At 42.3% G+C, this 25,427-nt stretch overlaps 1 protein-coding gene across 20 annotated transcripts in view; it reads left to right on the forward strand.

Moving 5' to 3' along the window:
- Positions 1 to 25,427, forward strand: part of MAGI2 (membrane associated guanylate kinase, WW and PDZ domain containing 2) — a 593,450-nt gene that overhangs the window by 484,810 nt on the left and 83,213 nt on the right. For 14 of the 20 annotated variants that reach the window (XM_083574923.1, XM_083574920.1, XM_083574936.1 and 11 more), the window contains 2 exons: positions 16,118 to 16,149; positions 17,999 to 18,188. In XM_083574923.1, the coding sequence (XP_083431049.1) occupies positions 16,118 to 16,149; positions 17,999 to 18,188 (222 nt within the window). The remainder of the gene's footprint in view (positions 1 to 16,117; positions 16,150 to 17,998; positions 18,189 to 25,427) is intronic. The other 6 variants (XM_083574937.1, XM_083574929.1, XM_083574922.1 and 3 more) reach the window with 1 other exon arrangement.

Genomic DNA, 25,427 nt, shown 5'->3' on the forward strand with positions numbered 1-25,427 from the left:
TAATGCTAGATGAGCTGTCTTGAAGGGCAATGATGATTTATTTACCAAAGCTCTTCTCGATCTTAAAGCATTCGGTCTCTCCCTTCCACATGAATGAAACTTCCCAATAGAGGATATTAGCAGCAGCTCCCCCCTTGAAAAAAAAAGAAACTTTTTATTGTACCTGCAGGCTTCCATTGTCTTTTGGCATGTTACCAAAAACACCTGCATTTCATGTGTGCTTTCTTATGACTGGTGCCAAGCATTGCACATACGAGAACTCATAGTAATTGAATGGCTGAAGCAGAGATGGAGAACCTGTCATCCCATAGCTGTTATTGAGCTCCAGCGCCCATCAGCCCCAGCCAGCAGGGCCTCTGGTCAGGGATGATGGGAGTTATAATTCAGGTTAGGGGACTAGGCTAGTCCACTAAATGTTTTCCAGGCACCCCTTTCTCAAAGCCCAGGAAGCTTCTGCCCAGCTAAGGGAGGGAGGCACGATGTTCACACACACATCACCCCCCCACAAGCTGGTGCCTCTGGCTCTAACTGTTTACCTACAAAAAAATTAACTGCATGCCTGTGATTCAGGACCATCTGGCGGGCCACAGATTCCCCAGCCCTGGTTTAATGGCACTTTAGCCTGCACACTCACTATTCATGGTAGGGTATCGGAAACAGAATGCCTCTGCCCCGCTTAAGAATCAAAGTTCGCTGCTTTAGCTACCTTAGCGCTGAAGGCAAATCATTTGTATAAATCATTTCAACTCTGGTCATCTGTGCTTTGTGTCAGCTACTGCGTACCCTTCTCTAGACAGGCCTTTGGAATAGCAACTCTCTCTAATTCCATGCTCTGCAAAGTGGTTGTGCTGTCTAGGAATTACAACCTCGGCATCATTTTAGCCAGAACCACCAAACGCATCTGCGGGGTTTGAATTTGCTACTTGTCTCTAGAGACTGCTCCCTGGAGATCATGGGAGGCATATAGTTCCATAGTGTCAGGACTATAATTATAATATTGGCACATGTGGGAAGAAATGGGTTAGAAGATGCTTAAAGGAGAAGGCATACACCTATGTGGAACATAGGAAGTCGCCTTATCTAAAGTCAGATCTTTGCTCCATCTGACTGGAAGCAGCCCTCCAGCATTTCAGGCAGGAGTCTTTTTTTGAGCTGTACCTGAAAATGTCCGGGATTTACATGTGCTCTGTCACTGAGCTGCAGCCACCCCCCATGTTCATATACAGGGCCAGCCCACCCGTGAGGCATTGTGAAGGGATCAATTCACATCTCTTGTTTGCTTCACCATTCCATATAGCAAAGATGCATTTAGACAAGTCAAGTGACCAAGGTTATAACATTCCTAGTCAAATGACATTCTGGTGTTTGCTATGTGACCCCTTTCTTCGATAGCCTTTCTGTTTGCTTCCATTTCTGTTCCCTTCAGTTTGTAGATTGTGGACCTTTGGTAGGATAGCATCTGTGTAAATTGCCCTAGTGCTATCAGTGTTGCTGTGAGGCTTAAGTGTAGCACAGCACTGCCACTTTGGTTTACAAATTTAATAAATAATAATAATGTTCCTGGTGCTCCTATTCAAGGTATTGACCACAATCCTGTAAATAAGGCCACACAGCCACATTCTATGACATTGTTCTGGGTGGAAACATTTCATTGCATGCGCTGTTGGTTAGCGAAGTGAGAGCTGCTTACTGAAAACTTTTGACACTCGCAAGCATTTTGCAAAGGAAGCTGTGAGGAGACCGATTGTCACAGATCTAACATCTGCTTGTAACATTCCACCTTTGCTTTCAGAACAGTTTAATCTTAGACTCTCCTGTGTAGATACTAACAACCCAGAGAGCAAACCATTTTTCAAGGAGAAACAGCTGCGAGTGCAGAAGCATCAGCTAATAGCGGCCTGAACTTTGTTTGTTAATTTCTATTGTACACAGAGGAGAAACTGCTTTGTAAGCTACAACTATTTTACTGGACATACATTTGGCCTTTCAAATTGTACCCCATAACATTATTTTTGCATTGCACTCAAGAGCAAGCAACTACCATCAATAATGGGAGTGAAGTTCAATAAATTCAGAACCCAGTTATTTATTTTGTCTGTATCTTCACTGTTTTCCAAAGTTGGCCAAACCCCACTTCATCCCATCCAACTTTGAACTCTCATACTTTCACTTTCTGTGGATGCTGCCTAAACTTTCCAGCCTTTGTTCAAGATGCCATCCTTGATCATTAAATCATTGGGATGTTTTAAACCTAATGTATTTATTACATTTCTCTTTTCTATCTAAGAAGAGAAATACATGGGCTTTGCAAGTCTGTGAGGCACGTTAGACTGAGAGACAGTGACATCTCCAATGTAAACTATTAACCACTAAGGATGACTTGAGATTTGAACATGACTTTTTTACATTCATACCCTATATTCCAATGTCTCAAAATAGTTTTCTGAAGCTGGATTCAATAGCCAATTTTGCTACTCTTGTTTTTATTTCGATTTACACACTACTGTGACTAAACAATAGTGAATACTAGTTTATACTTCTCTGAACATGTACATGAAGAGATTCCTTGGGAGACTGTTGGTCCTTACTGATTATATTTTTTAAACCACAGAAAGTTTCTTAAAGTCACACATTCAGAGGCAATTCACAAAGCCATGGGAAGCCACATAAAATGGAGAGCAGTCTGTTCCTTCCAATGGAAATTAGCTCATCATGGCCAGCATATCATCAGCTGACAGCCAAAGCCCTGCTGGGAAGCATAAGCCCTTTGGATTGCCTCAGTAACTGCTAAGGTCTTCTGAGTGATGATTGTTGTGCTTCAATATAACCTCACAATTAGCTGTAGTGCTAAGCTTTCACACAACACACTCGGGAAGCAGGCTAACTGGCCTCCTCAAGGAAGGGAGTTACCCTCATCCATGGGGGTGGGGAACTAGGCTCCAGACCGAATATGCAATCTCAGCCACCTGTGAGGAACCTTGAGGGTGGTGGAGATCATGGCCACCTGTGGGCTGCTCTGCTGTATAAAAAGCATTTGCTCCAGTGCCTGGGTGTGGACAAGTCATCTTCTTGTTGTGGAGTCTGTCCCACAGACTGCTGGAAGCAGAGGCAAGGAGGGAGCCTTCAGACCTTGTGTTGTGAGTCTGCTTTTCCTTTAAATAAACTACTAAGACCTGATCAACCTGTTAGTGTGCGAAGCCTTCTTTGGGAACCTGGGTATCCTGTGAGCCTTCTTCTGGCTCTGTGGGATACAACACTTCCCTTTTCTGCGATGAGTTTGTGCCTACTTCTTAGGTAACATTGTTGATCCCCTGGTGCTTGCTATTTTAAGTACTCAAATATTGAAAGGTCAGCTTTGTCTTGTACCATTTGATTGGATGATTTGGTGTCATATATTGAAGTGGATAATGTTTTGAGGGCATAAGCGTGACCATGCCATGTGTCTGTTCAAAGTGTGGAGTAGAGTTTGTATCCTTTGCTGGTTTGATATCTCAGCATTAAACTATAAGTAGTAGTGCCTCATTTAGAAAATACAGAATTCTAAGAAAGCAAATAGTCAGCAAATAGTCAGGGCTTTTTGCATACATAGCATACATTTATAGCACATCGCCTCAGTTCCCAGGCTTCTTGGGGTGGGTTGGTGTGCTCTAAACATATGCAAGTAGAGGCCAGTGGGGTGTGGTCAGGGCTGTGTCACTATCCTGGCTTCCCAGTGCCATGCACCACTGCTGGCTACCAAAAGGGGAAGAGCAAGGAGGTGGGAAGCTCAGTGAATCACAGGTGGGAGCATTGGATTGGCTCTGCCAGTGTGCCATGCGGAAGTCCCCGCTGCTTCCCTCTCAGTAACTGGCAGCAGTGCCCAGCATTGGGTGCAGGGATACAGCCACACTGGCTGCTACTGTGTGTACACAGCCCAAGAACAAAATCACACCCAAGTGTGGTGCTATAAGCACGAGGGGTTAAGTGGGTGTTGCTGTGAGCAGATCTGCCACCCAACAAGCCATGAGTTTCCAAGCTGTTTTGAGGGAGGGGAGGTTTTTGAGTAAGTGGGAAACACCCCCCCCCAATATTAGCCATATCTGAGTATACAGCTCTGGACACATTATTTTTTAAATCTGAGCACTCTGCTGGCATTGTGTTCATAACTTTTATTTATGACTACACCATAGAGATCATTAAGGAGAATTGCTCCTTGTTGGCCTGGATAGATTGTTCTGCAGCTTTCAAATATCAGGAGTGTTTGGCGATTTCACAGTCGCTTCTGAGCATAGTCTGGAGTAACTTTGCTCAAACAGGAAGGTTTCAAATGGTATAGATTTTTTAATTTTAATTTTCATTGGGTTTTATGCATAAACGAAGAAAACAAAAGTAGCAAATACAAAAAAACAACAACAACCCAACTCCTCAGAGGACACCTACCAATTATATGTACACAATTCTATCCAGTGGGTGCATAATCAGAAGTAATCTATCTTGGAATTTACTCATGCATTCCAAGAATCCAGCAGGCAGCTGTTGAAGGATTGTTTGCACTGGTAGCATATATAGTAAAGCTCCACCATAAGGTTCCAACATAGGGATGTCCTATTCCAGAATAATTTATTATTATTATTTATACCTCACCCATCTGACTGGGTTGCCCCAGCCACTCTATATAAAAACATTATAAAATTTAAACTTAAAAAAACAAAAACCTTCCTTACACAGGGCTGGCTTCAGATGTCTTCTAAAGGTTGTATAGTTAATTACCTCCTTCCCTTGGGGTCAAATAACTCTATACCCTCCAACATTTATTCGATGAAAATCAGGACATCCTAAGGAAAAGGGGGACATTCCAGGATCAAATCAGAAACTGGGATGGCTTCTATAAATCTGGGACTACCCCACATAGCATGGATAACATCTGGAGTTTCAATTTGCTGTAGAGACTACAAATTATGAGGGGTTTTTTTTTCCTAAAATGGTAATGTTCACACATTACTATACCAAATTGCAACGTTTGAACCATGCAACATTTTCTATAATCAGGCAGTAGATATACTGTACAAGAGTTCTACACCATCTTGGGACTAAGCTCTGACGTGTTTTTCCTTATGTGGGCCAACACTGACTTTGCTGGTCTAGAGCACTGCAGATTTGTCCATTTCACTTCATCAATCTGCTCACCCATATCTGTCTCCCAAACTGCTTTCAATCCTCTATGGGAGCCTGTCACAATTTCTATTAGGATCTTCTAAATACTTGAGGCTAATCCTTTGCTTTTAGAGCTAGCATTAGCAGTAAGAGCTTCAAACTCTGTAAGAGGCCTTGTTGCCTGCATCCATGGGAGAATGTCACAATTTACATAAATGGAGCCATCCCACCTTGATGTTTCCAATACCAACTTGAAGTTGAACTTGCACTACTGGGGAATCATTTTTATAAAAATCACACCCTCTGTAATGCCCCCTCTGTTGCCATTTAGCTATAACTCTTCAAAGTGTCATATCAAGTACTTTAATCTAGGGTGGTTGGCTAACGGAATCAAAGGAGGGCAGGCTTTGCTGCCATTTTTGTCAAACTTGAAGCATGGAGAGTGTGAATATATTTCATATATGTTTGAGAAAAGAAGCTGATAGAGCTTCAAATGGTCAAGACCACAAAGGGCTCTTATTCAGCCTTTAATCCTTTATTTTAATCCAGTTTTTTTGAACTTGACAGATCATATATAACTTACAAAGTTGAAATGCATTGCGGTACATGCCATTATTTGGGAGTCGCCGTCCCCCCAACTGGTTTTCTATACAAAATCAAATGATATTTTTTGCTGGCTTTTGTTTTTGCTGGCTTTTATCAGGAAAGGCTAAACAGGAGCTTCATGGAGTATTTTGTTGTTTTAAATACTAATTTATTTTGCTCTGCTATAAAATTATAAGTGCTATAGGTAAAACTGATTAGAAAATGAAATACATCTATAGCATTTTTATATAAGAAAGACCTGTGGAGTGCAGTCCATAGGTGCATTATAAGCCACTGAAAACGAAGTTTTGCTGATCATCTTGTTTACATCATTTGCCTTTGCAATGAAACGAGAGAAGATTCATATTGAGCCTGTAGCTCCAACCAAAAGGGGTTCTTTGGTGTGTGACATTTTCATTTGGGCATTCTGAAATCAAATCGTACAAGGGATCCTTTATGGCAGGGCCCGACAGAATGTCAGTTGTGGTTGACTGCAGGCAAGGTTTCAGTGGGACAGGGATTCTTACTGGGTCTTCAGTGCCATTATTTTTAAGAGGTCCTTCCACCCCCACTCCCCGTTGGTTCTCACTTCCACACCAGTGTGCCTTTTTGTCAGCAGAGTCCCACAATCTCCCACGACGTTTGTGTCATCACCACAATACCATTCATGGTCATTGCACCGGCCTAGACTAGGGGCAGAGCCCACCAAATACAAACTTAACAGCCATTGGCCTGTTCCTTCCTTTCATGGTGCCATTCATTGGAAGTAATTCTGGCTGTGCAGAAGAGCTTGTGCAATGAGACTTTGGTGCTCCCCCCTGACAGACACCCAAATCACTCACCTGTCCTGGATTAGCAGGAAAGAAACTTCAGAGGTCAACAGAAGTGGGACCTGAGAACAGCAGCTACTTCCTCCCATGTTATCTTGGGTCATCCTCCCAAAGTTGATGGCTGCTACTGTCTATTACCATTAAGCTAACCACATGGCATTTGGAAGCTCAGCTAGGTCATAGGAACATGGAAAGCTACCCTCCCATCAGATGTCAAGGAGATAAAGAGCTATACAACTTTTAGAAGATATCGGAAGACAGCCCTCTATCGGAAAGTTTTTAATGTTTCATGTTTTATTATGTTTTTATATGTGCTAATGTCTACCCAAACCCTTCTACGTTTTCGCCTATATTCTCCCCTCACCCCCGGCAAGAACAGTGGTGGCACCAGCAGCATTCGTAGTGGCCAAATCCAAGCTTAACTGGCTTGCCTACAGAGGTAGAAATTGTAGCTGTATATGGAACAAGACTGTAAAACAGCAATCAGTGAAATAATCAGAACAAGCACAAGTACCTTTTCCATTACCTGTGTGTGAGAAAGAGAGACAGAAAGAGATAGACTATGTCTGCCTGAAGGCACATGATGCAGCAACCTTGCTTGGTTAATGGCTGGACGTGAAACTGCCTAAGAACCTGATGTCCACCATCTTGAGTTCCATCGCGCATATATCAGCATCTCTTATCATGTCCTCCTCTCTCCGTTCCACATGTTTTGCCTCCTCACCTTCAAAATTATAGGAAGGGCTTCGTATGACAGCTTCATCATTTCCTTCACTGGGTGCAGGATTTTCCCCCCAATATAAACAGGACTCTGTTTTTGCACACACACACCACTTTTAACAGTTCTCTGAGACGTGGAGGGGAGGAAAAGGGGAAACTGGGACATTTGGGGATCAAATCAGAAACCAGGAGGCTTCTGTAATTTCAGAACTTTCTCTGGAAAATAGGGACACTTGGAGGGTATGAGCTTTTGTAAAATGACCACTCAAGATGACTGGGCCCTGTTCTTGTTACCCTTAGCCCTTTCTCGGTGAAACCCAGGGAACCAGGCCCCAAATCTTTTAAGCAGAGTGTGATTGGAGCTGTAGTCTATGACTTGGCTCAACGTCTTGATTTATCTACACTGAATGCACTTTTTATGGTTTTCTACTCTTTAATTGTAGTATTGTGACTGTGGTACAGTTGTCAGGATTGTGTCACAATTTGTGGTCTCCTGTGTGGATAGCATTATTTGGGAGGAACTTCGGGGAACATGAAATAACTGCACATCTTAGGTTGACAGATATCACATATCTCACCACTGAACAGCCAAAACTAGTTCCTAGGGGTGTCTTTGATCCCTGGTTTGTCTCTGGTTAATGTCCAGGTATTTTATTGGTATTTGTAGGGATTGGCATTAGACTTGTGGATTTGTATTTGCATAGGCAGGTCACCCTGAGGTAAATGGGGTACAGGAAGTCAATGTCGTTGCTTCTGCCTCTAAAAAACCATTTTCTGACTGACTCTGCTTTGCATATCCTGGGCTCTGCTAATGAAATAAAATAAAAATAGATCACATAGGGCTGGTCAGCCTCCGTGTTCCATGACACACCCTCATTATTCTGAGTTTGAGAGACTGACAGCCTATTAGACCACCAAAGTGTTTCTGAACAGCTTATGCTTTCAGTCACCTATAACCTGCTTTTGGCCCCCAAGGTAAAACACTTTAATTTTAGCAGCTTGGGGGAACATTTGATGATGATTTTTATTTGTGAGATTAATGGACCACTAACTGTTGCCATTTTTCATGCTTGCTATCAATGTAACTTGCTATAATTTTCAAACCAGCTGTACCGTTGGGGCATTCTTTAAAATACATTTAACCTTTTAAAAGCATATATGGGTTTTAAACTGTTTTTCTGGTCCAACTGCTGGTTCCCTTTATCTTCTTTTTACCGCTTTGCTTTGCGTTTAATAAATCCAGTTGAAATGCTTCTGCATTTTCTTATGAAAGATTTTTCCTGTGATTATAAATAGTTAAATCTGTACATCTATCCAGACTAATTCGTGTCCTTGAATCCATGTATAAGAATCCTAAATCTCTCTCTTCAGTGCTATCACATTGTAGGTTTAAATTATGGGGGGAAAGTAGGTTTAAATTATGGGGGGGGGGGACTGTTTTCAGTGGCCATTTGTGTTCCTTCATAATCAAGGCCAACCATCGCCACCCTTGTTTCACCCCTGCCCAAATCCTGATGCTATTTTGTCCTCTGTGTCAGTTTCGTGTCTGGGTGCTTAGCCCAGCCCTGCGCTGGGGGTCTTCTGTTAGGGTCAGGTGGTGAAGCTCCATGAAATCCATTCTGTTGATCTGTCAGGAAGACAAGAGAGACCGCTGATTCCAGGCTTAACTTGCCCTTAAGCATGCAGGAGGAACGACCTGCTTATATTAATAGGGTGAGTTCAGAAGTTAGAACAACTCTTTATTGTTTATTTGACTGCAATACCAAGTTCAGTAGATTTTCTTCAAAAATCAATTTGTTTGGTTAAAGTACAGTTGGTGTGGCTTAATCCCAGGGGACCATGAGGACTTTGTCTTGAGCCTTTTAGCTAAACTGCAATAGAGTCCTACTGCTCTATATTCAGTAGGTGGTGGCAGCTACAGTCAATTGGGTTGTTCTGTTGTGGGTTTAATGCATACAATCCAACATCTCTCCAGTGAAAATAGGGACGTCCCATTCCATCATAATAATTATATTATTTATTATGGATACCTTACCCATCTGACTGGGTTGCCCCAGCCACTCAGGGCAGCTTCCAACATAAATAAAAAAATCAAAAATTAACCATTAAAAAACCTTCCCTATACAGGGCTGTCTTAAGATGTCTTCTAAAGGTTGCCTAGTTACTTACCTCCTTGGCTTGGGGGCCTCATAACGCCATACCCTCCAGCAATTCTCTGATGAAAATAGAGACATTCTTAGGAAAAATGGGACATTCTGGGATCAAATCAGAAACTGATATGGCTTCTGTAAATCCAGGACTGTCCCTGGAAAATATGGATACTTGGAGGGTCTGTTTAATGATAAAGGTGGGGCACTTGGATGCCTATGTCAATTGGTCTTCCTAGTGACCCTCATGGGGTTCTGGGGGGGCAGAGAGGATAAGAACTTAAGGATCCCTGAGTACAACACAAGGGCATGGTACCAACTAACCAAAGGGAGTTGATTATCACCAATGTGCCCCCAATATGCATCCACAGAAGGGCCGGCCCACCCAAGAGGCAAAGTGAGGTGACTGCCTCAGACAACAGAATCCACAGGGGCACCAGTCCCCGATGGAGAACTGTATTCCCACCTTGTTCTTGATGTAGATCTGCACTCATTCCTTCTTCCCTAGCAGGGAAGGAAGCACCATGTTGTGATTCTCCACAGGTGCCAAAATATATTGGACCAGCCCTGGTCTCTTTTTAATATGAAAACTAAAACCTAGAATTTGTCCTTTAAAATATGAAGACAGTACTGCCACAAAACTGAATGTAAACCTAACACGAAAACAATGACCTGTACTTTAGGAAAGAAAGTTTTTGATTAAGTGAACTAAAGGTTGCATCACGCAGGACCTTGAAAGTACGCACCAAGATCAATTATCCCCCTGGAAAGTGTCAGGCAACCATCTGTTCCTTTGCAAAATAACCGAGGAAGCCATATGCGAAGAGACATTTTGATGATAAAATGGAATAAGTGAAGTCTTATGGACCTTATCGTCCATGCATCAAGTGATGTGGAAACAAGATGGCAACCATGAAATCAGCAGTGACTGACTTTGGCCTTCCAGAGGTTGCTGGACTCCAACTCCTATCGGCCCCAGTTAGCATGGCCAGTGATTAGAGATTAAGGGAATTGTAGTTCTGGGAGACAACAGGCTTGCGACCCCTACCTTAAATTTTATTGTAAAGGTTCTGAGTTTACTCACTTCCAAACATTGACTAAACTAAACTTTCAGCAACCTTACTTGTTATTAGCATCCAGAATAATGCTCATCGCTGAAAATTTTCTGAAGCTTCAAAAGAGTGCACAACATCCTAAGATAATGTTTCTTTAAATACATTTAAATAAATATATATACACACACACACAGTGGTACCTCAGGTTACAGACGCTTCAGGTTGCAGACTCCGCTAACCCAGAAATAGTACCTCGGGTTAAGAACTTTGCTTCAGGATGTGAACAGAAATTGCACGGCGGCGCAGCAGCAGCAGTGGGAGGCCCCATTAGCTAAAGTGGTACCTCAGGTTAAGAACAGTTTCAGGTTAAGAACGGACCTCCAGAATGAATTAAGTTCTTAACCTGAGGTACCACTGTGTGTGTATATATATATGGGGGGGGTGTGAATGGATGAGAGAGAGCTTCGCCAGGCACAGCTGTGACAGGAATTGGAAAAGTAGGTTATAAAGTCAAAAGTTGGAGCCCTGTTTCCAAATAGAATAATTTTCATACTTACTAGAACATACTAGAACAGTATGAAAGACAGATATTGACTGTAAATAGCCTTGCAAACTGTAAATGGCCTTGCCAGGCCAGTAGGTGAGACTGCTTCTCTTACAACAGTGGAAGGTAGAAACTATGTGTATGTTTTCAAAGTGCAATAAAATAAAATGAATGTGACCAGGTAATTTGTTCATTTGCCAGAAGATTCCATCTTAGATTAGGGCTCAACTAAAAGTTGGACTTTGCCCCTTTCCTTCACGAAGAGCTAAACCGAATGCAAAGACAAGTGTTCTAGCTACATCCCCACCTCCCGCTTGTCTTCATTATGCTGGTTACGTTGCAAGAGGCTTAATTTGTAGTTGATGCGCCTAAAGCTTTTTCCAAAGAGCTTGTACGTATGTACTTACAACAAACTTGGGTGCTAAGTTTTTACAGCTGAGAAATGAGAAGGAAATAGCAGCATGGTTGGGGAAGTGTGCTTCCCTAGTGTAGAAAAAAAATTGGGGGTTTAAAAAACACACTTAAGAGGGTCTAATTCCCAAATAGCCCAGTGCAGGAAGCTCCTGCTTGGCCTCTGGGCAGTGGCAGCACTGCTGGGTTCCAGGGTGGGGCAGGGACAGGGTGGCAGTGAGGCAGGAGTGCTTTGGGATCACCTTACCACCTCCCTGCCCTGTGCCATCTCAGAGCGTGACAGCAATACTGCTGGTGGGAGGCCAGGTCCATGGCGCCACCCCTCCCCACCAGTTGTTCTCATGGGTATGGAATGGAGTATCCTGAACATGGAACAGGGGCAATTCACAGAGTGACACTCCCCACCTTGTCTCTGTATAATTGCATTAAAGGTAAAGGGACCCCTGACCATTAGGTCCAGTCGTGGCCAACTCTGGGGTTGCGGCGCTCATCTCGCTTTATTGGCCGAGGGAGCCAGCGTACAGCTTCCAGGTCATGTGGCCAGCATGACTAAGCCGCTTCTGGCGAAACCAGAGCAGCGCACGGAAACGCCGTTTACCTTCCCGCCATAGTGGTACCTATTTATCTACTTGTACTTTGATGTGCTTTCGAACTGCTAGGTTGGCAGGAGCAGGGACCGAGCAACGGGAGCTCACCCTGTCACTGGGAATTGAACCACCGACCTACTGATCGGCAAGTCCTAGGCTCTGTGGTTTAACCCACAGCGCCACCCACATCCCAATATAATTGCATTACTCATCTTTTTAATCAGCCTGTTTTCAGAAAAGTTAACTGTGTGTACTTATTAAAATATCCCATTCTATCTTTGGCACTCCTGCAGAGGCTATTTTTGAATACTGAAAAGAAGAATAGCTTCGTGCTTCAGGTGGCAATTGTTAATTCAATTAACAAGGAATGCCATTTGGGGTGGAATCTATCTCTATTAAGATCAGTGTGGGTTTTGACGTTGACCTCTGTGGAACTGAACCATTTGTTTTTATTTTATTTTTGCTCCACTATATTTATTATTGACATTTTCCTCTTGCCCGGTAATACAATTTTTCTGGGTGGCTTACAAGAGAAGCTGGAAAACAATTACTGTACACACAAAAATTGGGCTGTAAAAGGATAAAATCTTATACAGGGTAAAACCAGCAGGTACAGCAAAGCTCGCAGCAGCAGCACCTGCCGCTGTAGCTTCCATGGTTAGCTAGATGTTTGGGAGGTGGCTGCCATGTAGAGCTTTTCTTGCTGGGCTAAAAGTGTGTTTGGGTCTATCTGCTGTTGATCCTGTTCTCCTCAATGTCGCAGCCTTTCTGGTGTCCTACGCCCCCCAGGTATGGTGGGATACACAATCATTTTAGTTTGCTAGTATTTGTAGCTTCATGTTTCCCTATTGAAATGTACATAACTGTTATGCAAATGTATCTTATAAATACATCCCAAAAGTGGAGAATCGGGATAAATGCAGCCATTTCAGAGCTGAGTCCCTGAAGCTACAGGGGCTGTTTTGTTTTGTTTACTTATTTATAAGGGTGTTTTTTTGTTTTGTTTTTTTACCCGCTCTTCATCTTAAAGTCCCAGGGCGGATTATAACAATATAATAAACAATTATACAGATAAAACAGTTACAATTATAGAACAAATAAAACTCTTCCAGATGGAACAGAACGGCTTGGCAGCTTTGTTTCCTGGTCTCTGCTGCTAGGACACAGCATTTTCACTCTGAAAATAAACATTGAAAGTGAAAGTTGGAGGAAGAAAGTGGCTGGTCACACTGTCAGGCTGTGGTGGTTCCAGGGCTATGAGGAGCCTACGAAGCAGAGCAACACCCTCTTTCAGATCCGTGAGGAATGATTGCTTCTTGGCCAGTGCTTCAGGTCCAAGGCCTATGAAGTAATTGCTAAGGACAGGGTCAGACTGATCTACATGGATATTTAATATAGCCAAAAACAAGGGTGACATTGCTTTATTGAATCTTCTGAGTTTCCTTGTGAGATGAACCTCTCTCCAAAGGAGATATAACACATGACTGAAGGTCACTGAGCACAGCCAAAATCCACCAGAGGATTTTTCCAGAATCTCCTGCTGGGAGAGACTCAAGGCCGTTTGCCACAGGAATGAAACTGCCTGGTAGACCAAGGGAGACAGTGAGTGGGGTCTTATTCATTGATGGGCAGTTACCATAGGTGCTACCAGAGAGCATATTTGCTCTCCCAACTGGTAACTTTATTGTGATTAAAATGTGCTCTCTTGCCATTGGTGATATGTGAGCATGTTTTGTCATAAAAGCCCTATGCTAGTTACCCCAGCAATCTGATCATAGAGATGAATGGTTGTTTCAACTGATGGTATATCACCAATGTTCTTCCATTCCCTGGGTGAGGTTTGGGCTGAACATGGCTACTTTGTACTACAGGGGTCGGGGAGCTATTGAGGAGGCCCACTCTAACAGAGTCATGGAATTTGATGGATTCTGGAATGCTCCTGTTGAGGTTAGCGTCACACCATGGAATGAGAATGCTGTTATAATTACATTTTCATTTTACAAGCAAGGAACATTAGTCTAGCCATTATTTTAAATACCACAGAATGTTAATGAATATTTGATATAAAATCATTCTCTCTGTTTCCAGTTCAACTCTTCATTCATTCATTTATTCTTACATTCATATAACCAGCCTTTCTTGGATCATGGAATCCCACACAGCATCCGAGTGGGTCCTAGGCAGTCACCCCATATCCCATAATGACAGAGCAGCAACAAAAATGGTGCCACCAACATGCAAAAAAGGAAATATCAGGTACCCCCCCCCCAAAAAAAAATAAGCCTAAGAAGGAAGGAAAAATACCCAAGCAGTCCCAGAAATGCTCAGTGACATTGAATATTGAGTGACTGAGGACGGAGTGAGGATGAAGAATACAGTATTATAGGTGGAAAAACAGTAGAAAGTAACATTTCATTGTCTAGATAGGTCATTTCCTGGCTCACACTGGGAAACTATTTTAAAATGTCACTAGGGATGGGAGATATAACTGGTCGTAAATATCGGTGGGAAAGTCAGATTTTAATGTAGCTGTGAGTCTGCACATACATACACACACCAACAATCCATAATGGAGTGAAAACCCAAAATGTGCGGGGGACTCAAAGCAGGCCAGTAAGAACTGCACATGCTCAGTGAGTGTGGAATGCTGGAGGACTGTTGGGTGGGGGGAAATGGGGTGGGTGGGTATGGACTGAAGTCGGGAACCATCAGTAGAAGGATTCCACACTGTCCCGTTTTGCTTCAAGGCCCAACTTCTTACTCTTAACATTTAGATCAAGTGTAGACATCTTTAGTGTATTGATTAAATATCACAGCAGAGGCTTGGATCCTAACTTTTCATTCTGTGAACAGAAGGTGCTTTCCTACACAAATCCCCAACACCACGCTTACATAGACTTCTGCTGCTCACAGAAAGGTCCCCCAGGTGAACTTAATTCTCCTTCCAGAAACGAGCACACTGTCTGTGAATGGAGCAAAACTTCCAGTCCAAGTCATAGTTCCCATAACATACTAGAAAGAATTAAATTTATCAAGGCATTGTTTTCTAGTAACACAAATCCTGAAAAGGGGGGGGGGAACTTAGGTGGAATCTATACCTATATAAAAAAAACATTCTGAAAATGCTTCTTTTTTAAAAAGCGTTTTAAAAAATACATTGAATTTTCCATAAGGCTCACCATCGTCATCTAGTGTCACATTGTATATTGCACTTTAAACACCCTTAAAATGTTTTATTTGCAGCCGTATAGCTGAGTCCACAGTCTTTGGACAAATGTTTCTGGACCTTCAGAAATAAGTATGCGTAAAGTCAGACACTTTTCCATGAAAAAAGCCTTCCACTTTTCATGTACTTACTGCCTGAAACTTGTTTTTAACATAGAAGCCACATATAAAGCAATGCTTTTCAATGTGTTCTGTTACCAAAGTAAATAACAACAGGTCTTTTCTTTATTCATTTTATAACCTCCCTAAAACATTTAGATATATTCGTATCAATATTAATTATCAATATATTGCTCGTTCCATTCTCCAATAAACAAGCCATATTTCTACAAGTTGAGTTTGAAGTTTTTGATGTTCATAAGAAGATAAGAAGTTTATTAGGAGAAGGAATAATTGCAGGATTATTTATGCAGAAATAAATGTCTTATTCCTTGATTTATTTGGCAGTGTTGCTTAATGACATAATTTAAATATAATGTAATATGTTTTATGTTATAGTCAAGTATTGTAGCTATTCTGAGTTGTCAGCTGTGTTCAGTGATACTCTGCTGAGTACCTTGAAATCCACTCTCTAGATCCCAGTACAACTTCAGCAAGCAGTGAATTGAATTTTGGAAAATTGTGCCTGACCATGCTCTTTCTAAAGATAATGTCAAATGTATTTTTGACTCCACTGAATTGAAGTTAAGGTGACCTTGGATGTTCAGATTAATCTCCTAGGCACTTCCTATCTCCCGTCAGGGAATATTGTATGCTCTCATCAACATTAATAAAAATTACACATTTGAACAAACAACAAAGAGGTCTATTGTTGTCCAATCTGCATAATAAAAATAAAACAAAGATGCACTGATGTTTTCTTTTCTTTTCCTTTCTTTAGGATTCTTTTCACCATGGAAGACTCCAAAACCTGTAAGTTTTCTTCTCAAAGTCTTTGCATTATGACATGTGATTATGTGCTAGTTATTGCTTTTGAGTGCATTCAGTTTCAGTGGGAGAGAATTAACTGGGTGCTTCAAGTGGCAGTCCTGTAGCCCAAGTGCCATTCCCTCAGTGAAGAGGGAGGTCCATGAATGGGATGCCACCTGTGATTCCAGAGGCCCCCTCCCCCAGCTCTAAAACAGAGGATTCCCAGGCTTGTGCTGCTGTGGGCAGCCATGTTTATTCAGGACCCAAAGCCTTGTTACTCTTCCCAACACATCCACAAAATTTCCCTGAAAATTTCCCTCCCATTATAGCTACTGAGTGGGAACATCAAATTAACATCAGTTAAGACTGAGAACAATACTATTTACTTTAGCTGGATTGTGTATTATGTGGTTATTTATCAGAATGCCTTTCTAACCATAAACACCTGAAAATAAACCCCATAGGACTGGATGGGGCTTCCTTTTGAAAGCATATGCTTAAGATCACACAGCACATCTTACCTCTTCAGGATTTTATACCGTCCTCATTTCAAGCAAGTTTGCAGAGTGGTCACAACATGGAAGTAAGCCTTTTTGAATTTAGTGGAGCAGCATTCTTAGGATTATATTGTAACCTTTGTTCCTGTGTTTTGACCTGGAACCACCATGCTTCCTGTGCTTCAAAACTCTCTGCAAAAACAGCTAGCTAATTAGTATTTCTTCCTAACATCTAATCCTCCTTGCTTCCACCAGTCTGTTCAGCATAATTCACAAAGCATTTCTCAATAGGATTAGCCAAAGGTAAGTAGATTATATTAGATCCTGGCTGCCTTGTGGCCTGGCTGCAGGCAGGTATTTGTTATCTAAGCTAGGCAACAACGTTTCAGACCTGCGGGAAAACTCGAGCCAAGGAGGTTCAGGGCAGAAACCCCATTTTCAGCCAAAGGGCCATGTTCTCTTGGGCAACCTTCTGAAGGCTAGGCAACACACATGGGCTAAGGCCAGCCAGAGGCCAAATAGCAGCAATGGCAGTGTCAGGAGGGTAGTTTGTGGCTCTGCCCCACCACACTGGCCACTATTGGGAAAAGGGAAGCAGAATGAGAGAGAGAATGAGAAATAAAAGCCTATCAGCTGGCAGCGGCTCCATCCCTGTCTTCAACGTGTTGACAAAGACCTCCAAGCATTTCTGATGTGTCAACTAAGCACAGGCCTCCTATAGAATATTCAACAGTCAATAGTTTTCACATAGTGAATGCAACATATTTCTGTTGTATTTTTCTCGAAGGGAATAACAGAAATGGCAAAAGGAGTAAAATTATTTATATTCTTCACTGAGGAATGTGGCCCTCATGATGGAAAAGCTTCCCCACCCCTGTTTTACATAGTACTAGCTGCCATGTACTCTGCAAATACATCAATTCCTGCTTTTGGAGACTCTTGATGGGGAGGGCAGGGAAAGAGAACCAACCCAAGCTGCTTCAGCCAGCTACAGATGAAATTCCTCAGCAAATCACCGCCCAAATCCCCACTGATGCAAAACACGCTTCTTTTAAAAAAGTGCTGATGGCTGTGGTATCTGCTGACTGAGACCATAGAACAAAGATAAAATACAAACCGTGCTTTACCTTGTAATAATCACATTCATTATTGATAAAATGCTCAAGGCTGCAAACCAATACATATGTACTTGAGCGTGAGCCCGTGAAACCCAATGGGGCTGATTTCTGAGTAGGTACAGAATGCAAGCTATGAACCGCGTGGGCATTGTGCAGTTTTGTATAAACAAGACGTCGCCCTCGCCTGCAGGTGTTCAGTCTAAACCTTTGTTTTCTGCTGTCTGTTATTTATTATAGATGATGGAACGATGGGAGAATCAAGGCAGTCCACAGACAAGTTTATCTGCTCCAGCTATCCCACAGAACATCCCCTTTCCGCCTGCCCTTCACAGGAGTTCTTTTCCTGATTCAACAGAGGCCTTTGACCCAAGGAAACCTGACCCATATGAGCTGTATGAGAAATCACGAGCTATTTATGAAAGTAGGCGTAAGTGACAAATATGGTCCCCCTCTGCAGAGCACTCGGAAACTTTAAACATTGCCTTATACACGTTCCAAAGCTGGCACAGTGGCACTGCTGGCCATAACTCAAAGCAAACCAAATAATCCAATTAGTGTAGATATTACAAAAAAACACTGCCACGAGTGCCTTCATACATTTATCCTAAATTTGCCTCCATTTGAGAGTGTCTTCTATCTATGTCTCTACTGATTAATTGCAATATAAATAGACGGGAGCTCTGCAAAAGCCATAACTGCTTTTGGTTGGTGCCTGTAATCATTTGCTTGCGTGTAAATTGGCATTTTGTTTAGGTTACCTGCTCTGACTCTCCCACCCAACAGTGCAGAACAATGAATGTCAAGTTATTTTTACAATGCAACCTTTGTTATATTTCACAATGAAAGCGCTTGAAAACGTACATCTATTTTCCCTGGTGTATTTGCAGTCCTCTCAGAATGCTGTATTGCAAATAAGACCTGCACGTTTTTATGGATATTATAAAGTGTCTTCCAGCATCTTACAGTAGGGTGTCATATTTATAGCTGCTGGTCTCCCAGGACCAAATTAGATGAAACAATGGCTGAGTCAGGATGAAAGAAATGAGCAAATGAGGAAGTTCTTGTGGATGGGGGAGCTTTGTGGGTGTGAAAGAGAGACCCATGCATACAAAGAGCTTTCTGCTAGAATGGGAAGTCATATTCTCTCTCCTTTATGTGTGTGTGAGAGAGACAGACAGAGTGTTATTTGGACATAGTGCTAAACTGTGGCTTAGTCTTATGCCTACTCATAGTCTTGTTCATACGTAAGGCTCCTGGTGTTTGCCTCCTATGAGGAAGCGCACAGCTTCCTCAGACACCGCATTACACAACATTACACTACTGTACGGGACGCGGGTGGCGCTGTGGGTTAAACCACAGAGCCTAGGACTTGCCAATCAGAAGGTCGCGGTTCAAATCCCCGCAATGGGGTGAACTCCCGTTGCTCGGTCCTTGCTCCTGCCAACCTAGCAGTTTGCAAGTAGATAATAGGTACCGCTCCAGCAGGAAGGTAAACGGTGTTTTCGTGCACTGCTCTGGTTCGCCAGAAGCGGCTTAGTCATGCTGGCCACATGACCCGGAAGCTGTATACCGGCTCCCTCGGCCAGTAAAGCGAAATGAGCCCCGCAACCCCAGAGTCGGCCATGACTGGACCTAATGGTCAGGGGTCCCTTTACCTTTACACTACTGTACAAGAGATTCTCCCAACATTACAGTAAATACATTAGCTGTAATCTTTGTGTGCTTCAGCCATGGTGTTTCTCAGAATTGCCTTCATTTGGGCCTGTTTACAAATGTGGACCAAGAAACCTGGAATGGAATTAGTAATGACCCTATTCAAACCCATTTTTGGAAAACAAGCTTGGATTGATTTTTTACTTGCCTTTTTCCCTTGGTACATCTATTGCTTTAGTGGCAGAATGTGGATGTGGTGCTGAAAGGTTATTCCCCAGCGAACTCCCTTCTGGGAATGGTTGTCAGAAGGAGTGACGGGAGTACCTGTAATTAGCAAGCACTTTTTGAAACTCAGCATCTTTGCTTAAAAGATACTTGACTTGATCTAACACTTTAAAGACAGTGCAGTCCTTTTCCCAATAATTGCTCCCCATATGGGAGTCGCTCAACAGTAAATGAAATATTTTCACAGAGTCTTGCACTTGTTATTCAGCAGGGAGGCTCTTGAATAAAACTACTATAGACAGTGTCGAAAAGTGCAGAGTAAAGATTAACTTCTATCTGGTTAATAAAAAAAAGTCTTGAGAGATAAAGAAGAATTAAAGAAGGCATCAATCAGAAGAAGAGATTATAGCATGGGTAGGCAACTAAGGCCAGATCCGGCCCAATCACCTTCTAAATCTGGCCCGCGGATGGTCCGGGCATCAGCGTGTCTTTACATGAGTAGAATGTGCCCTTTTATTTAAAATGTATCTCTGGGTTATTTGTAGGGCATAGCCCCCCAAAAAAAATATAGTCCTGTCCCCCACAAGGTCTGAGGGACAGTGGACCGGCCCCCTGCTGAAAAAGTTTGCTGACCCCTGGATTATAATCTTCAGCCTGGGACAAAGAATATATTTTCAGAGGATTGCCTAATATCAAGTAATTTGTAAGGGTCATATTTAATTCATATTTTGGCCTAAATGTCATTCCAAACCTTCAAGTTAAGCAAAAGTTAAAGTTAAGTAAGTTTTGAACCTTGTAGCCTATATTAAAAACTGTTACAGTGGATCCCAAATGTTCCTGTATACCTGAAAGAACATCTGCAACCCCATCGTTTAGCCCGGAAACTGAGGCCCAGTTCCGAGGGTCTTTTGGTGGTTTCCTCAGTGAGAGAAGTGAAATTACAGGGAACCAGGCAGAGGGCCTTCTCAATAGTGGCCACCGCCCTGTGGAACGCCCTCCCAGCAGATGTCAAACAGATAAGCAACTACACAAATTTCTGAAGACATCTGAAGGCAGCCTGGTATCAGGAAGTTTTCAATGTTTGATGTTTGCTGTATTTTTATTATGTTGGAAGCCATACAGAGTGGCTGGGGCAAATCAGTTTGACATCTGATAGCAGGGCTTTCCACTGGGTGGGCAACACTGGTTCCCTGTAAGTTCAGTTCTTGCAGTGAGGGAACTGCCAGAAGACTTTTGGAACTGGACCTCTGTGTCCAGGGATGGAGATGCTCCTTCAGGTCTACAGTACCAAAGCCATTTAGGGCTTTAAAGGCCAGCACCAACACTTTGGTGAGCTTACAGAGGCTGCTCACCAATATAATTTTGCTTCATCTGGAAATGAAACAACCTTAACCTCTTACGTTAAAATTTATGCAATTCACACACCTGACTTCTTGTCAGTCTGCTCATAACACTAACGTGACTGTTTGGGTGGATTGTGATTCATTTTAGGAATGAGTAGCAAATTCTCTCTGGAGACCATTGACCCTCCTTATAGTGTTGGACTCCAACTCCCATCAGCCACAGCCACCGTGGTCAGGGATAGTGGGAGTTGTAGTCCAGCAACATCTGGAGGGCCACAGATTCCCCACTATGGCATAGTCGAAGCAAACTGTTTAGCACAAAAAAATCAAAATGTTGTGTGTTATTGTGCTCATGTCCTGCTTACAGGCTCCCCATAGGCATCTAGTTAGTCCCTGAGAGAACAAAATGCTGGACTAGATGGACCGTGGATCTGAACAAGCAGGGCTTTATGTTCTTGTATAATAAAGGAAGCATTAAGAACAAACACAAACATTGCAGAAAGCCTTAATCAAGGGTTCCATTGGCCAAGCAAGCCTTAAGACTACACCACCATATGCCCTTCTTCACATTGCTACAATGCATTGTTTCGATTTCTTGTGGCTGCGTTATATTGTCTTAATATATTAACTAGATTGCCTGTTTTATTGGGTGTAATTTGCTTCCTGAGCAAGACAATACAGAAAAGTGCCCTGGGAACATTCAACATCAATTTGAAACCCCAACCGGTTCGTGGTATGCTGCAGCAATTAGACTGGCAGGGGATCTGCAGAATAATTAGCCCAATATGTTGCATAACATCTTACGCCAGCAAAATTTCCACTTTGGATGTGAGCACCCTTTTCTCATGCAACTCTCTTATGCAAAGTTTCAGAACAGCCTTCTGCTAGCAGAAAGGGCTTTGCACCAGCAGAAGGGCAACAATTGGGTGCAGTCTGATTTTAGTGATTCTCTTGAAATGTGCACCTGAGCTCGAGTGAATGCACTGAGGCTTTTTCATTCCTTTTCGCAACTTCATTTTCCCTTTAGGGTGCAATCCAAGGTGCTCTTTATACTGAGGAGATGGGAGGGTCATTATAAGGCTTGCTGCATTACTTCCTTGAATGTTGGCCAATGGAAATTTCCTCTCACCCATATAGTCCTATGAAAGAATGTTATAAGTTCAGCAGCCCATGGTCATCGTTAGCATTTTTTTTATGCTGATATTGCTTAGATTCCAAGACCTTTTCCCAGTGAGAGCAGAACATGCATCTTTCTAGTGAAATGAGCTGTATTGCTTGCTAAACTAAGGGAAATTCTAGAGGTGATATTAAATGAGCAAAAGAGGGTTTGGGGGAGAGTGGTTTTATTTTTCATTTGGTTTTGCATAAAACGTGCTTGAGATGCTACACCCGTCCTCCCTTCCTTCCCTCAGTTATTTTTCTGCTTTGAAAATTGGCTGCTGGATTTAAAGTGAGAGTTTCACTGAAGCTTTCTATATTAAGACATCAATCATGCACCGAAGTATAAAGTTGTCAGAAATCCACAGAAAATTCACAATGGAATATCCTTTGTGTTTTCCATAACACAAAACCATTAGGCAGCTTTGTGTTTCTGAGGTTACAGTGCTTGTGAGGTTACAATTTGTGTTTAATGTATGTACATGCAAATACATATACATAATCAGAAGCACTTCAAATTGAAATCCAAGGCTGATGGGTGACATGCAAGTGCCATTAAACAGGAAAACAAGATGCTGCTAAAACTTAAAATGTGAACCATGAGATATTCAGCTTTAACTAAACACACACACACACACAAGAACTAAAAAATGTCACTCTAACAGCATAACCCTACATATGTCTACTCAGAAGTAAGTCCCACTGAGTTCAATAGCAATTACTCGCGGGTTAGTTGCTTATTATTGCAAATCCTTGTAATGCTTGTTAGTGTGATGAAAGAAGCTACAAATAATCCTAAACTTCTGGGTATTATAAAAACCCAGTCAGAGAGAGTTTCTTACTTTGTGGTGTTGATTAGTATATACAAGGTTGCGAAAGATGTAAGACTCATTTCAAGTTTACTTGAAAGAGATCTCCTATACGCAGATTTCCCTAGTACGAAAAAGGGCAGAATTAATAACCCCAAACATTTACAGCCTGAGATTTATTAATAGCTTTTTCTGTAAATGACTTGCTCCTGCATTTTAATGCATACTTCATATTTTCTGTCTTCGGATATAAAGCTGCAGGAGATAATTTGAGAATTAGTTAAGTATATATGCAATCAGGAAGATTGGCTGAAGAGCATCTGCAGTATATCTCTTTGAAGGAGAGTGTTAAATAAAGGAGAATGTTAAGTCATTACAGTGCTCCCTAAGCCTATTCAAGCCGAAAGGATGGGCAGGACAACTTATGAGTTAGCAAGCAGAGTTATTATATACATGTAAGCCCCACTGAGTTCAATGAGACTTACTCCAAGGTAAGTGTGCATAAATTCAGATCAGAACCTCTAGAGGAATATATGGGGGGGGGTCGTCTTTGCCCTTATTGTGGAAGCTACACTCTCCTTCCGATCCCCATGGAGGAAGCAGCTACATGGTTTCCCATTGTATTGTCTGCTTCATAACAATCAAATTAACACATGTCCTATGTATTTTGTCCGGTATGCTGTAGGCAATTTGTGTGCAATATAATTAACAAGTTGCTCTTTACATATATCTCAAGGTGATTTGCAAACATACAATTAAAAACAGCTAAAACAGTTTTTTAAATGGTCCAAAACACAATGATTTATTTTTACAAGAGGGTGATGAGAAGATACAAAGAAGTTAAAGTTAAAGCGACCCCTGACCATTTAGTCCAGTCGCGGACGATTCTGGGGTTGCTGCGCTCATCTTGCTTTACTGGCCGAGGGAGCTGGCGTTTGTCTGCAGACAGCTTCCGGGTCTTGTGGCCAGCATGACTAAGCCGCTTTTGGAGAACCAGAGCAGCGCACAGAAATGCTGTTTACCTTCCCACTGGAGCAGTGCCTATTTATCTGCTTGCACTTTGACATGTTTTCAAACTGTTATGTTGGCAGGAGCAGGGACTGAGCAACGGGAGCTCACCCCATCACGGGGATTCGAACCACCAACCTTCTGATCCACAAGCCCTAGGCTCTGTGGTTTAGACCACAGTGCCACCCGCATCCCTACAAAGAAGTTAGAGCTTTGATTAAAAATAAGGTTAAGAATATGTTCAGAAAATGGGCAATAAGTAAGCTTGCCAAATTAATCTCTCTTCCCCTCCTCATCTCTGTAGCTGTATTTTTACACACTTACTTACTGGTTTCAGCAAGCCCTGCCAAAACCCTGCTATGAATGGCGAAGAATGTTACTATGGAATAGTTTCCCCCCGTTGACAAGAGGGGGAATTGGAACTCTGTTTCCAAATTTAGTATTTCACACATTACTGTTTCCAGTGGACTAAATATAGGCTCTGGTCCCTCAACTGCATGTTAGAGTGGCCACAATCTCTTTCTTGGCTATGAGTGTCAAGAGGAGCACCCATGTTATGTAACGTTTCCTGGCAGAATAACCATTATTTGCTTGGGGGGCTCCTGTGAGCTACTATGGCAACTTTGCAGTCTGTGCATATCCACCTCCCACCCACCTCCCCAAAATGACATGCTAAAAACTAATGTTTAGAGCAGCCTTTTTTGTCAGCCATTCAGTAAAATTGCCTTCATTCTGGGGGGAAATGTAACTAGAGCTTCTTCCTGCCCACTTTTTCAAAGCACATTTAGATGTTGGATAATACAATACATATCGTATATTTCTCAAACTATTCTGAGGAACTTGTGGGCTAGGGAACTTGTGGCCATCAGTCCCATTTGGCATGGCCAACAGTCAGGGACGGCTGTGATCCAGAAACCTTCAGTCCCACATCCCTGCCGTAAAGTATCTTCAAGGATCATAAGCTATTGGTCCCATTTCCTACATGCATACACACAAAATACATATTTACACTTCTTTCCCCAGATCTAGGAGATGTGATAGTTCATACATTTTGTGAATTTAAAATAGGAATTAACCCTCCTGGCATCACAGGGAATATGCATCAAATGGAGAGGAAAATGTAAGCAGCAAAGATTAAACTTTTCCCTGTGCGGCTCATCTTGGCAGAAAGAGTTACTCGTCATGGCAAAATGTTTTTGTTGGTTATAGAAGCTGACAATGTATCCAAAAGCATTTCCAGATGAGATTATGAAAATATCAGCATTAGAGAAAGTGCTGTGGATGAGAAGTGGTTTTGATTGCTGGCTGGCAAGGCAGCCCCAGAGGAGTTACGCTAATAGAAAGTGTCAGCTCTGCGACTGATGGCTGTATTAAAGACGTAGCAATCAGCTTCTCTTCAACCCGGCACACATTTACAAAAAGTTGCACAAGTTACATTTGCAGTTAGACAATTAGAAGGCTTTTATCTGA

Source organism: Podarcis filfolensis (assembly GCF_964270895.1).
Source record: "Podarcis filfolensis genome assembly, chromosome: 10".
Lineage (NCBI taxonomy): Eukaryota > Metazoa > Chordata > Lepidosauria > Squamata > Lacertidae > Podarcis > Podarcis filfolensis.